The sequence below is a fragment of the Procambarus clarkii genome, chromosome 3, assembly GCF_040958095.1.
Source record: "Procambarus clarkii isolate CNS0578487 chromosome 3, FALCON_Pclarkii_2.0, whole genome shotgun sequence".
Classification (NCBI taxonomy): Eukaryota; Metazoa; Arthropoda; class Malacostraca; order Decapoda; family Cambaridae; genus Procambarus; species Procambarus clarkii.
Window position 1 is genome coordinate 14,987,511 of NC_091152.1, and position 15,000 is coordinate 15,002,510.

The following is a 15,000-nucleotide window of genomic DNA, read 5'->3' on the forward strand; positions in this document are numbered from 1 at the left end:
TTACCAGAGACATTCTTCACTGCTCCCGCCCGCTGTACGATAACTTACCCAGAGACATTCTTCACTGCTCCCGCCCGCTGTACGATAACTTACCCAGAGACATTCTTCACTGCTCCCGCCCGCTGTACGATAACTTACCCAGAGACATTCTTCACTGCTGCTCCCGCCCGCTGTACGATAACTTACCCAGAGACATTCTTCACTGTTGCTCCCGCCCGCTGTACGATAACTTACCCAGAGACATTCTTCACTGCTCCCGCCCGCTGTACGATAACTTACCCAGAGACATTCTTCACTGCTCCCGCCCGCTGTACGATAACTTACCCAGAGACATTCTTCACTGCTCCCGCCCGCTGTACGATAACTTACCCAGAGACATTCTTCACTGCTCCGCCCGCTGTACGATAACTTACCCAGAGACATTCTTCACTGCTGCTCCCGCCCGCTGTACGATAACTTACCCAGAGACATTCTTCACTGTTGCTCCCGCCCGCTGTACGATAACTTACCCAGAGACATTCTTCACTGCTCCCGCCCGCTGTACGATAACTTACCCAGAGACATTCTTCACTGCTCCCGCCCGCTGTACGATAACTTACCCAGAGACATTCTTCACTGCTCCCGCCCGCTGTACGATAACTTACCCAGAGACATTCTTCACTGCTCCCGCCCGCTGTACGATAACTTACCCAGAGACATTCTTCACTGCTCCCGCCCGCTGTACGATAACTTACCCAGAGACATTCTTCACTGCTCCCGCCCGCTGTACGATAACTTACCCAGAGACATTCTTCACTGCTCCCGCCCGCTGTACGATAACTTACCCAGAGACATTCTTCACTGTTGCTCCCGCCCGCTGTACGATAACTTACCCAGAGACATTCTTCACTGCTCCCGCCCGCTGTACGATAACTTACCCAGAGACATTCTTCACTGCTCCCGCCCGCTGTACGATAACTTACCCAGAGACATTCTTCACTGCTCCCGCCCGCTGTACGATAACTTACCCAGAGACATTCTTCACTGCTGCTCCCGCCCGCTGTACGATAACTTACCCAGAGACATTCTTCACTGTTGCTCCCGCCCGCTGTACGATAACTTACCCAGACATTCTTCACTGCTCCCGCCCGCTGTACGATAACTTACCCAGAGACATTCTTCACTGCTCCCGCCCGCTGTACGATAAATTACCCAGAGACATTCTTCACTGCTCCCGCCCGCTGTACGATAACTTACCCAGAGACATTCTTCACTGCTCCCGCCCGCTGTACGATAACTTACCCAGAGACATTCTTCACTGTTGCTCCCGCCAGCTGTACGATAACATACCCAGAGACATTCTTCACTGTTGCTCCCGCCCGCTGTACGATAACTTACCCAGAGACATTCTTCACTGTTGCTCCCGCCCGCTGTACGATAACTTACCTAGAGACATTCTTCACTGCTCCCGCCCGCTGTATGATAACTTACCCAGAGACATTCTTCACTGCTCCCGCCCGCTGTACGATAACTTACCCAGAGACATTCTTCACTGTTGCTCCCGCCCGCTGTACGATAACTTACCCAGAGACATTCTTCACTGCTCCCGCCCGCTGTACGATAACTTACCCAGAGACATTCTTCACTGCTCCCGCCCGCTGTACGATAACTTATCCAGGGACATTCTTCACTGCTGCTCCCGCCCGCTGTACGATAACTTACCCAGAGACATTCTTCACTGCTCCCACCCGCTGTACGATAACTTATCCAAGGACATTCTTCACTGCTCCCGCCCGCTGTACGATAACTTACCCAGAGACATTCTTCACTGCTGCACCCGCCCGCTGTACGATAACTTACCCAGGGACATTCTTCACTGCTGCTCCCGCCCGCTGTACGATAACTTACCCAGGGACATTCTTCACTGCTGCTCCCACCCGCTGTACGATAACTTACCCAGGGACATTCTTCACTGCTGCTCCCGCCCGCTGTACGATAACTTACCCAGAGACATTCTTCACTGCTGCTCTCGCCCGCTGTACGATAACTTACCCAGATACATTCTTCACTGCTCCCGCCCGCTGTACGATAACTTATCCAGGGACATTCTTCACTGCTGCTCCCGCCCGCTGTACGATAACTTACCCAGAGACATTCTTCACTGCTCCCGCCCGCTGTACGATAACTTATCCAAGGACATTCTTCACTGCTCCCGCCCGCTGTACGATAACTTACCCAGAGACATTCTTCACTGCTGCACCCGCCCGCTGTACGATAACTTACCCAGGGACATTCTTCACTGCTGCTCCCGCCCGCTGTACGATAACTTACCCAGGAACATTCTTCACTGCAGCTCCCGCTTGCCCGCTGTACGATAACTTACCCAAGGAGTCTTATTCAACCCGTCCCCTTAGCCAAAGGTAGCAGAGAGGGTAAATTATACTGGGGTGAGCCTGGACGCGAGTTCGATTCTATTGTACTGCTCCAAAATTGCCAGGGAGAGAGAGTGTTCTAGGTAATATTAATTGGGACCATGCGCCACCACCTCGCTAATATAAGCCGGTGACACTATACACATAACTTACAGCACATAAGCGCTTATGACCAGGAGGCCTGGTCGACGACCGGGCCGCGGGGACGCAAAGCCCGGAAGCACCTCAAGGTAACCTCAAGGTATACACTCATCAGACTTGCACCAGATCATCTCGTGTTGATATCTAATTGATTCAGTCTTTGAGGCCATCACCAAGGTATCGTTCAGCAGTGACGGGTAAGTTGGGAGGTGATACTCCTGGACAACGTTAAGCAGCGGCTGTGATGGGTGCTGGCAACTTGATCATGAACTATGGCAACATACGCAAAAGTAATTTCTAATCAGTGCACTTCCGACTATGTTATATACACAAAACTGATGAAATTACATATATATTATTTTTAACATATAATAATAAAAATTATATATTTATATTAATAACATTATCATTAATAATATATTAATAGTTTGTATTTTATTAGTAGTATGTGTACTATTGTTATTAACCCTAATAATTAATATTATCAAAATCATTTGTCAAAATAAAATGTTAGTTTTTGAGATATGAATCTACGAGTATTTCACTCTTGTTAATTAAATACCTTATCAACGCACTGTTTACCCACTTCCAAAAAATACGACTATGGATTTCACAAGACTGAGCAAACTCAGATATCAAAACAGCGTTTGCTTATTCCCCGTATGTTATCAGACGGTCAATATACCGAACACGGTGACCCGCGCCCTACGTAATGACCACTGTGTCGAGGGGGACGAGGCCGGCCTACAGGGACGGTGGGAGGGAAGAGGAAGGAAGGAGGACCAACATAGAGGAAGAGGGAGGCAAGAGAGGAGAGAAGGAGAGGGGGGTTAAGATGCCAGATGTACGAGGGTGGTGTGGTGTGGGGGGGGGGGCGCACGACGTGTAAATAGCAAAGGGAGTTGGTCGCACAAGGGTATTAATTGCCACATAAATTTCTGGTCTCTCTAGAATGGCGTCTCGTGAAATGGTCCCGCTGGGCTGCTTGGGTCTTGTTGAGTTTTGTTTTTGAGTGGGGGGGGGGGGGGAGGGCCATGGGTCTGTGTGTCTTCCTGTTGCGAGGTGGAGGGCGACGACAGACTTATCACTTGTGTCGCACTCCGTCTTGTTCTGTCCTTGTGTCTCACTCCGTCTTGTTCTGTCCTTGTGTCTTACTGCGTCTTGTTCTGTCCTTGTGTCTCACTCCGTCTTGTTCTGTCCTTGTGTCTCACTCCGTCTTGTTCTGTCCTTGTGTCTCACTCCGTCTTGTTCTGTCCTTGTGTCTCACTCCGTCTTGTTCTGTCCTTGTGTCTCACTCCGTCTTGTTCTGTGCTTGTGTCTCACTCCGTCTTGTTTTGTGCTTGTGTCTCACTCCGTCTTGTTCTGTCCTTGTGTCTCACTCCGTCTTGTTCTGTCCTTGTGTCTCACTCCGTCTTGTTCTGTCCTTGTGTCTCACTCCGTCTTGTTCTGTCCTTGTGTCTCACTCCGTCTTGTTCTGTCCTTGTGTCTCACTCCGTCTTGTTCTGTCCTTGTGTTAGTGTCTCACTCCGTCTTGTTCTGTCCTTGTGTTAGTGTCTCACTCCGCTCTGGCTCTTTGGTCCCGCCTCTCAACTGCCAATCAACCGGTGTACAGGTTCCTGAGCCTACTGGGCTCTTTCATATTTACATTTAAAACTGTGTTTGGAGTCAGCCTCCACCACATCACTGCCTAATACAGTCCACCTGTTAACTACTCTGACACTGAAAAAGTTCTTTCTAACGTCCCTATGTGTGTGTGTGTGTGTGTGTGCGCGTGTGTGTGTGTGTGTGTGTATGAGACTCCTGACTTAACATTGTCATTACACACTTATGAAATTATGAACCAAGCTAGCTCCTACATCCTCTTGTTTAGCTAATTCCATTTCCCCACTACTCCCCTGTATGGCTCATCTATTACTCAAGTGGGTCTGTATTTCCATACATACCCACTTGCTCTACCGGAGTTGACGATGGAAGAGGAAGATATGCAGTGAGGAGATAAGAGGCAGATAGAGGCAGTGTCGCCACCACAGAAGCTAACTGACCAACCAGCAAGACTACTTCAGTCCTAAGCTAAGTCCAGAACTCTCAAAACTATATACACATTCCGATGTACAAATCCTTAAGCACATGTGGAGCATCTTCATTCCGTATTATTTTCCTGCAGACCTCTCAGCATTATGTGTTCTTATCCAGCAAGAAAATATGCAAAAATTACAAATGTTTTCAGATTTCCTGCAAGGAACTTAGGCAGGCAGAACGAAGAAACTTTTTTTTTAGAAATTCTTGGAAGGATTTCTTGCAGTTCTGGGTAGTCGGCGAGACCCCGAGCAGGAGGTCGGTGAGAAGGTGGTGTGGGAAGAACAGGAGAGCACTTGTGTGAGGAGAAGAGGGAGGAAGATGGTGGGCAAAGAGAAAAGAGGATGAGATGGTGGATAGTGAGAAGGAAGACGAGGGAGGTGGAGAACGTGAGGAGGAGGAGGAGACAAGATAGGGGCGATGAAAAGAACGAGGCAGCGATAGAGAGAAACGAGAGAAGAGATAACAGTGAAAAGGAGGCAAGGCAAGCTGAAAGTAAGATAGAAGAAAGATAATTATTTAGGAAGAATGAGGTGATTAGGGAAGGAAGAGACAAGAGATAAAAGGATGACAACTTACTAAGAAGGAGAGAGGAAGAGAGGATAAAGTCGACCTGAAGAACGGAGGAAACATTTAGTTAAGAAGATCCATAAGAGAGAATTGAGAGATACGACGAGGGGAAAAAAAAATAGAAAAAGAGCAAAAAGAACAATAAAATGTTACGCTTGTAAGGTGTGGAGATGACGGACATGGATAAGAACAGAGAACAAATTAAGAGACAAGGAGAGGACAATAAGTAGGACCAATAAAGTGATCTTAAGAACAAAATACACAAGAGTAATTACAGTCAAGCGGAGAAAAGACTGATGGCTGAAAATGGATATAAGAGAACTAAACTTATCAAGGGTAAGAGACATCGTAGGGAAGAGGCAGATTAAGAGAGGGGGTAGGGGGGGGGGCAGGATAGGGGGGACGTGTGGATAGGGGGAGGGGGGACATGTGAGGAAGGGGGGGGGGAGGGATGTTGCGGGGCCCACTGTGCCATCTTCAAAACATTAATTATTTATGCAAATCTCCGACAGGGCAGATTGCTCGGTTGAAGAAACGTCGAATAATTATGCAGACGAAGTTAAGACTCAATGAAATGCTACATTTTGGTTCAGCCGTCTGAGTTCTTTGTCCGGGAAGCCGGGAGTTCTTTGTCCGGGAAGCCGGGAGTTCTTTGTCCGGAAAGCCGGGAGTTCTTTGTCCGGGAAGCCGGGAGTTCTTTGTCCGGGAAGCCGGGAGTTCTTTGTCCGGGAAGCCGGGAGTTCTTTGTCCGGGAAACCGGGAGTTCTTTGTCCGGGAAGCCGGAGTTCTTTGTCCGGGAAGCCGGGAGTTCTTTGTCCGGGAAGCCGGAGTTCTTTGTCCGGGAAGCCGGAAGTTCTTTGTCCGGGAAGCCGGAGTTCTTTGTCCGGGAAGCCGGGAGTTCTTTGTCCGGGAAGCCGGAGTTCTTTGTCCGGGAAGCCGGAGTTCTTTGTCCGGGAAGCCGGAGTTCTTTGTCCGGGAAGCCGGAGTTCTTTGTCCGGGAAGCCGGAGTTCTTTGTCCGGGAAGCCGGAGTTCTTTGTCCGGGAAGCCGGAATTCTTTGTCCGGGAAGCCGGAGTTCTTTGTCCGGGAAGCCGGAGTTCCTTGTCCGGGGAATTTTTATATAATAATGGAATTACTTAAGGGATAAGCAGGCGATGAGTCACAATACCGAAACTGAAGAATGTTGACCAGACCACACACCAGAAGGTGAAGGGACGACGACGTTTCGGTCCGTCCTGGACCATTCTCAAGTCGATTGTGAAGTCGAGACCATTCACAATCGACTTAAGAATGGTCCAGTACGGACCGAAACGTCGTCGTCCCTTCACCTTCTAGTGTGTGGTCAGGTCAACACTGAAGGGAAAAATGTTCAAACTGATTTTATTCAGACAGAAAAAATCACATGCATTCATTCATTCATTCACTTCCTCACACTTGCTCGCTCGCTCGCATTCACTCTCGCTCACATTCTCAAACTGGACACAGCCTGACCAGAGAGCTAGGACATTGGGTGGCTAGCAAGCACACTAGGATCCTTTCTGAATAACCAGAGTCCTAGGACACAACCTGATAAGAGCGCTGGGACCCTGATTAACAGTGAGCTAGGACCCTGTATGAGCTAGGACCCTGCCTGACCAACTAGCGCGCTAGGACACTGTTTGATCAGACCACCAAGCCCCTGTATGAACTAAGATCCTGCCTGACGAATTAAAATGATAGGATCCTGCCTGACAAATTAGAATGATAGGATCCTGCCTGACGAATTAAAATGATAGGATCCTGCCTGACAAATTAGAATGATAGGATCCTGCCTGACGAATTAGAATAACAGGATCCTGCCTGATCAATCTGAGCGCTGGGATCCTGCCTGACCCGAGCGCTAGGACCCAGCCTATCCAGAGTGCTAGGATCTTACTCGGACACTGTGCTAGGATCCAGCCTGGCCAGAGCGCTAGGATCGTGCCTGACCCAAGCACAAAGACCCAGCCTATCTGAACTCTATCCACCTAACAAGACCTAAATCATTAGAAACAAAAAAAACGAATGAATATATATGAGTAAATAAAGATTCAGGTCGACGTAAGTTTTAAGAGGAACAAGAAAGTAATTTAAATCCCAGAAACCGAATGACTGAAAATATTTCAGAAAAATGGGACAGAAAAATTCTTATCCTAAGCGGCTCGTCGCTCCTCCATCATTCCACCCGTCCATTAGTTTCCACTGTGACTTGCAAATTGTCCTCTGCAAAATATATTTGCGGACCAATATTTGTGTTTCACTGTATAATCACAGTGTCTTTAAAAGTCAGTCTGTTAAAGAGCCCAATGGAAGAGGGACGCAGGTGAAGGCCTTCTATTACCAGACACGCGCACTGCTAATCACTTGTCAGAAATGCCGAGGAGTGAAGGTGATTAGACGCCACTCACAGCCACAGGATTTGGATTCGAATCTTGCCACTAGCAACGGCAAGTTCAGAAGAGTACATATAACCGAAGCTCTACATATTAAATACTCGAATACAATTATCAACAGCCAGGTGCACTAGGCAACTGGGCCACACCACACCTGCTGTCCTACACCACACCTGCTGTCCTACACCACACCTGCTGTCCCACACCACACCTGCTGCCCCACACCACACCTGCTGTCCTACACCACACCTGCTGCCCCACACCACACCTGCTGTCCTACACCACACCTGCTGTCCTACACCACACCTGCTGTCCTACACCACACCTGCTGTCCTACACCACACCTGCTGCCCCACACCACACCTGCTGCCCCACACCACACCTGCTACCCCACACCACACCTGCTGCCCCACACCACACCTGCTGCCGCACACCACACCTGCTACCCAACACCACACCTGCTACCCCACACCACACCTGCTGCCCCACACCACACCTGCTGCCCCACACCACACCTGCTGCCCCACACCACACCTGCTGCCCCACACCACACCTGCTACCCCACACCACACCTGCTACCCCACACCACACCTGCTGCCCCACACCACACCTGCTGCCGCACACCTATAATATAATATGTATGTACAAACTTAATCCATTTTTAAGTTACAATATTGCACAACAGTTTAAGAAAAAACTCAGAAAGGATTACTATGTCTCATTTCAATATTATATTCATATATTGTGTAGTTCAGTGAGGCCTTCTTTAATCTTTCATCCTTATTCTCTGACCGCTTAATCCTATTATTCCAAGCTAATCTATCCCGGTTTCTGGGCTATTCTTTCCCTGGGAATATGTGGTCAGATTCAGCTGCTGGCCTGGACCCTCCCTGTGTTTCTTTTAGTCAGTCTGGTGTTGACAACGGCTTTAAACGGCTGAAACGTTCATCTTCCTTTCCCATTTCTTAGTGGATTTTCCGCATACAAATGATTAGTGTTTCGTGATCGTCAATTGCGTATATATATATATATATATATCACTGTTGTCAATCAATATTATCAGTAGAACAATCTGTACTTGAACTCACAAGCTGATGATCAGCAGTACGTCACTCTGACTGAGACTCCACAAAAGAATTGAAACGTGGGGATCCACTGAGGATTCTGCCAAGGATTAGCAAGCTATTACATTAGTCACATTTCTCGTCTGGAAAGGAATCATGGTCGCATTATCGTAAAAAAAATGGGGAGGGGGTGAAGAGCGTTTAAGGGTTGGGAAAAGGAGAATAAAAGTGATGAAAGCACGAAGAGGGTAATAAGTGTGAGGGAAGAGAGTAAAAAAAAAGAGTTGATATAATAAGAGATGGGGTAAGGTAATTAATGAAGAGAAAGGCTAAACCAGTATGACCATGTGACACATCTTCTTGACATCTTGAGGTTATCTTGAGATGATTCGAGGCTTTTTAGTGTCCCCGCGGCCCGGTCCTCGACCAGGTCTCCACCCCCAGGAAGCAGCCCGTGACAGCTGACTAACACCCAGGTACCTATTTTACTGCTAGGTAACAGGGGCATAGCGTGAAAGAAACTCTGCCCATTGTTTCTCGCCGGCGCCTGGGATCGAACCCAGGATCACAGGATCACAAGTCCAGCGTGCGGTCCGCTCGGCCGACCGGCTCCCCATGGATGGGATGCGAGTACAAAAGGCTGGGATGTGAGGCCGGAGTGTAGGGAAGATGCCCAACCGCTACCACCACCACCGGGGACCGACTGCCGTCGCTCTACCCACTAGTCACAGTGTTTGCTTAGCAAAAAAGAAAGAAATGAAGAAATCTCAAGTTCTTATCGGTTTCTTACTCAATCTTCGGGAGCATCCGTGTATAGAAGAGTTGTGAGTTTGTTACCCACCCATACACTGGCACCCATATATATATATATATGTCGTACCCTAATAGCCAGAACGCACTTCTCAGCCTACTATTCAAGGCCCGATTTGCCTAATAAGCCAAGTTTTCATGAATAATGTTTTTTCGTCTACCTAACCTAACCTAACCTAGCTTTTTTTTTGGCTACCTAACCTAACCTTACCTATAAATATAGGTTAGGTTAGGTTAGGTAGGGTTGGTTAGGTTCGGTCATATATCTACGTTAATTTTAACTCCAATAAAAAAAAATTGACCTCATACATAGAGAAAGGGTTGCTTTATCATTTCATAAGAAAAAAATTATAGTAAATATATTAATTCAGGAAAACTTGGCTTATAGGCAAATCGGGCCTTGAATAGTAGGCTGAGAAGCGAGTTCTGGCTACTAGGTACGATATATATATATATATATATATATATATATATATATAATATATATATATATATATATATATATATATATATATATATAAACTCATTACTATGTTTTAACACCTGAACTTGGATAATGAGAGTAAAATTAGGGGGTAGCGACCTGTTCTTGGCTGGTGAGTGCCTGAGTGGGCGGGCCTGAGTGGGGCCCTGAGTGGGGGTCCCTGTGTGGGGGTCCCTGAGTGGGGGTCCCTGAGTGGGGGACCCAGAGTGGGGGGTCCCCTGAGTGGGGGTCCCCTGAGTGGGGGGCCTGAGTGGGGGCCCTGAGTGGGAGGCCTGAGTGGGAGGCCTGAGTGGGGGGCCCTGAGTGGGGGCCCTGGAGTGGTGGCCTGAGTTGGGTGGCCTGAGTGGGGGGGGCCCTGAGTGGGGGGGCCCTGAGTGGAAGGCCCCCATAATATGCACCCAGCAGTACGGGCCAGACACGGTGTAATCTTGAATGCAAGGGGCGGAGTAAACCTTGAATTTCGGTCATTAATAAATCAGATCTTAATTCTAATCTGGTTGGAAGGATAATTTGGGTGGGCGAGATGTGCATACTAATCAAAACATCAAAGAATATGCAAGAATGTTAGCTGAGCGTTTTTCCTGCCCATTCGCCCCTCCCCAGGACCCCCATACCCCCCCCCTCTCCACGAGGCCATTATAACGTGCGACGGGGCCTCTTTTACTGGTGCACGCGGATGGCATATATTGTGGGAGCTCTCATTCCTTCACCACCGCCACCACCACCACCAGTGATAAATTAAAAAACATTCAACTGGGTAAGGAACTATCTGATCTACAGAGACCAGAGATTAACAGTCACAGATGAGGTCTCGAGTTCGAGGAAGGCAACAAGAAGAGTTCCGCAAGGGGTGGCCTTGGGACCTCTACTGTTTCTATATGAATGACCAGCCCGTGGGAGTGAACTCCTGTTTCAGTATTTCACAAGACGACACAAAGCTAATGAGGATTGTATCTACAGACGACGGCAGGAAGTTACAGGATGACCTTGACAAACTACAGGTGTGCAAGCACATGGTTACTAGAAATAAATCCCAACAATTGTGAAGTAATGAAGATAGGAACGGGAGAAAGGAGACCAGAAGGTATCTAGACCATAAGGGAAAGGCAAATATAGCTGTCTGAAGGAGAGAAGAATTTGAGAGTTATATACTGCCAAAGTCACACATAGACAGGGTAACATCGGCAGCATATGAGATGCTGGCAAACATTAAATGTCGTTTAGAAACCTAAACCAGAGATCTTTCAAGATAATCTGTACAACCTTTGTTAGACCAATATTAGATTATGCAGCGTCGGCCTGGAATCCGGACTTGAGAAGCATAAATCCGAAATTGATAAAGTACAACAGTTTACAACAAGATTATTGCCGGAACTTAAAGGGTTAAGCTATAAGGATAGGTTAAGGGAACTAGACCTCATAACCCTTGAGAGGAGAAGAAACCAGAGGGGACATGATGGCAACATATAAGATACTGCAGGGAACTGACAAGGTGACCAAGGACATCTTTTAAAGTGAAAGAAAGTAGAACAAGAGGACATAAGGGGAATCTGGAAACGCAAATAAGCCAAAGGTATGTAAGGAAATACTCGTATGGTCAACAGGTAGAATGCACTGAACAAAGAAGTAGTGGAAGCCACCTCCATACATAACTTTAAGACCAGATTCGACAAAGAATTTGAACGTTAGAACAGTTAAATTATAATGCAACAGGTATAACAAGGCTAGTAGGCGGGGTACAAAAAGCTAGACAATGATAATGTCGCCCCCGTAGACATTATTAGGTAAGTACATATCAACCACATACCACCTCCCACATGCTATCAACCGCACACTATCTCCCACATACCATCACGTACCACACACACACCACCTCCCACATACCATTACAAACACACACACACCACCTCCCACATAACATCACACACACACCACCTCCCACATACCATCAACACACACACCACCTCCCACATACCACCTCCCACACACCACCTCCCACATACCACCTCCCACACACCACCTCCCACATACCACCTCCCACACACCACCTCCCACATACCACCTCCCACACACCACCTCCCACATACCATTACACACACTACCTCCCACATACCATTACACACACACACCACCTCCCACATACCATCTCCCATCACACCACCTCCCACATACCATTACACACACTACCTCCCACATACCATTACACACACACACCACCTCCCACATACCACCTCCCATCTCCCACATACCACCTCCCACATACACCTCCACATACCATCTCCCATCACACCACCTCCCACATACCATCACACACACACCACCTCCCACATACCATCTCTCATCATACCATCTCCCACATACCACGTCCCACATACCATCTCCCATCATACCTAAGGAGCGCCATTCACCACTCCACAAACGCTTCCACAATATGCGAAGAAAAAAAAATAATCCAAAATTTATCCTCGCCCAAATCCTTTCAATTAACCCTGATAATGGATGAATTGAGGATATTTGATCGAAGAATGCATTATTTTTCCCAGTAGAAACCGAGGAAATTAAATTCTGAAGGTTGTCATGGAAATATGATGTTACATTATGAGGAGGGATATGAGTTATGACATTACCTTTATATATTCCAGCATATATTTTACGGCACAGGACGCGCAACGGGGTTTATGGATAGAGGTTCACACTACTTTCTGAACCACGGACAAATCTGAGACGAGACAGTACTCAAACTGATGTTACTTCTCTCCCTCCCTCCCTCTCTCTCTCTCTCTCTCTCTCTCTCTCTCTCTCTCTCTCTCTCTCCTCTCTCTCTCTCTCTCTCTCTCTCTCTCTCTCACTCCTGAACATATATTCCATAGCAGAACACCTCAGGCCGATTAAGAATTCCAAGCTACGAGAGGAAAGAGAGAGAATGTGGGAGAATGTGGGAGAGAGAATATTTACCGATGATTGGCGTGGGAGGATGACTGGAACGAAGGAATATTGGCAAAGAAATATGAGTTTACAACAAAGTCTAGTGACAGAGACGCAGAGTGTCTTGGGAGAGAGAGACGCAGAGTCTTGGGAGAGAAGAGACGCAGAGTCCTTGGGAGAGCGGAGACGCAGAGTCTTGGGAGAGAGAGAGACGCAGAGTCTTGGGAGAGAGAGGACGCAGAGTCTTGGGAGAGAGAGACGCAGAGTCTTGGGCAGAGAGAGACGCAGAGTGTCTTGGGAGAGAGAGACGCAGAGTCTTGGGAGAGAGAGACGCAGAGTCTTGGGAGAGAGAGACGCAGAGTCTTGGGAGAGAGAGACGCAGAGTCTTGGGAGAGAGAGACGCAGAGTCTTGGGAGAGAGAGACGCAGAGTCCAGGGAGGGAGAGACGCAGAGTCCAGGGAGAGAGAGGACGCAGAGTCCAGGGAGATAGAACGCAGAGTCCAGGGAGAGAGAGACGCAGAGTCCAGGGAGAGAGAGACGCAGAGTCCAGGGAGAGAGAGAGACGCAGAGAGTCCCAGGGAGGGAGGCTGTGAGGAGGCGGGGAGGAAGAGAGGACATCAAGATGACTCAAATGGAAATCAGAAGTTTGATCCACTCGGCGCTGAGGCGAATACACGCACACACGACTTTTTGGTGGAGTGGAGCAGGTGGCGTGGAGGCAGGAGGCGTGGAGCAGGAGGCGTGGAGCAGGTGTGGAGCAGGAGGCGTGGAGCAGGAGGCGTGGAGCAGGTGGCGTGGAGCAGGTGGCTGGCGTGGAGCAGGTGGTGTGGAGCAGGTGGTGTGGAGCAGGAGGCGTGGAGCAGGAGGCTGGCGTGGGAGCAGGAGGCGTGGAGCAGGTGGCGTGGAGCAGGTGGCTGGCGTGGAGCAGGTGGTGTGGAGCAGGTGGTGTGGAGCAGGAGGCGTGGAGCAGGAGGCTGGCGTGGAGCAGGAGGCGTGGAGCAGGTGGCGTGGAGCAGGTGGCTGGCGTGGAGCAGGTGGCGTGGAGCAGGTGGTGTGGAGCAGGAGGCGTGGAGCAGGAGGCTGGCGTGGAGCAGGAGGCGTGGAGCAGGAGGCGTGGAGCAGGAGGCTGGCGTGGAGCAGGTGGCGTGGAGCAGGAGGCTGGCGTGGAGCATGTGGCGTGGAGCAGGTGGCGTGGAGCAGGTGGCTGGCGTGGAGCAGGAGGCGTGGAGCAGGTGGCGTGGAGCAGGAGGTATGAGCAGGTGGCGTGGAGCAGGTGGCTGGCGTGGAGCAGGTGGCGTGGAGCAGGAGGTATGGAGCAGGTGGCGTGGAGCAGGTGGCTGGCGTGGAGCAGGTGGCGTGGAGCAGGAGGCTGGCGTGGAGCAGGTGGCGTGGAGCAGGTGGCTGGCGTGGAGCAGGTGGCGTGGAGCAGGAGGTATGGAGCAGGTGGCGTGGAGCAGGTGGCTGGCGTGGAGCAGGTGGCGTGGAGCAGGAGGCTGGCGTGGAGCAGGTGGCGTGGAGCAGGAAGCTTAGGGCCGGCGAGAGAAGGAGGAGGAGGAGTAGCCTTGATGATGATGTGCCCCGCGCCTCTGATCCTCCTTCCCATCAGAAATATCATTATATCATCTTTATCCTCCAAGACTGTTGCCAGGATATTTGTTTCCTTGGGAAGAACCGTCAAGTGTTCTGACATCTGCTCTCTTTGGCCTATAATTTTCTGCGTTTGATTACACTTATCATGTCTGTCTGTATCTCTCTCTCTCTCTCTCTCTCTCTCTCTCTCTCTCTCTCTCTCTCTCTCTCTCTCTCCACTGTAGGTCGGAGACGTTAGCCAGTTGTGCTTGAGGTATGAACAGTTGTCAAGACAAATGTGGTGATTACTGGTGAAACGTCTGTGGGTGGTGGTGAAGATGGTGGTGGTTGTGGTGAAGATGGTGGTGATGAAGGTGGTGGTGGTGATGAAGATGGTGGTGGTGGTGGTGAAGGTTGTGGTGGGTGTGGTGGAGAGCCCCAACGTTCAATACCGGTCCTAAGTACCTCTTACGTTTCAACTATCTGTGTATCAGTGAGACATATCTGTCCAAATTACGCCACTGTCTTTAGTTTACGAGT

The 15,000-nt window shown here is 49.2% G+C and overlaps 1 protein-coding gene across 1 annotated transcript; it reads right to left on the bottom strand.

The window, feature by feature from the left end:
• Nucleotides 1-5,764: 5,764 nt before the first annotated feature.
• LOC138368379 (WAS/WASL-interacting protein family member 3-like) lies at nucleotides 5,765-14,581 on the bottom strand. Its single transcript, XM_069330911.1, has 2 exons — nucleotides 13,576-14,581; nucleotides 5,765-6,297 (listed from the first exon to the last, which is right to left on the bottom strand). Exons 1-2 carry the CDS (start codon nucleotides 14,579-14,581, stop codon nucleotides 5,765-5,767), a joined length of 1,539 nt encoding a protein of 512 aa, XP_069187012.1.
• Nucleotides 14,582-15,000: the final 419 nt, after the last annotated feature.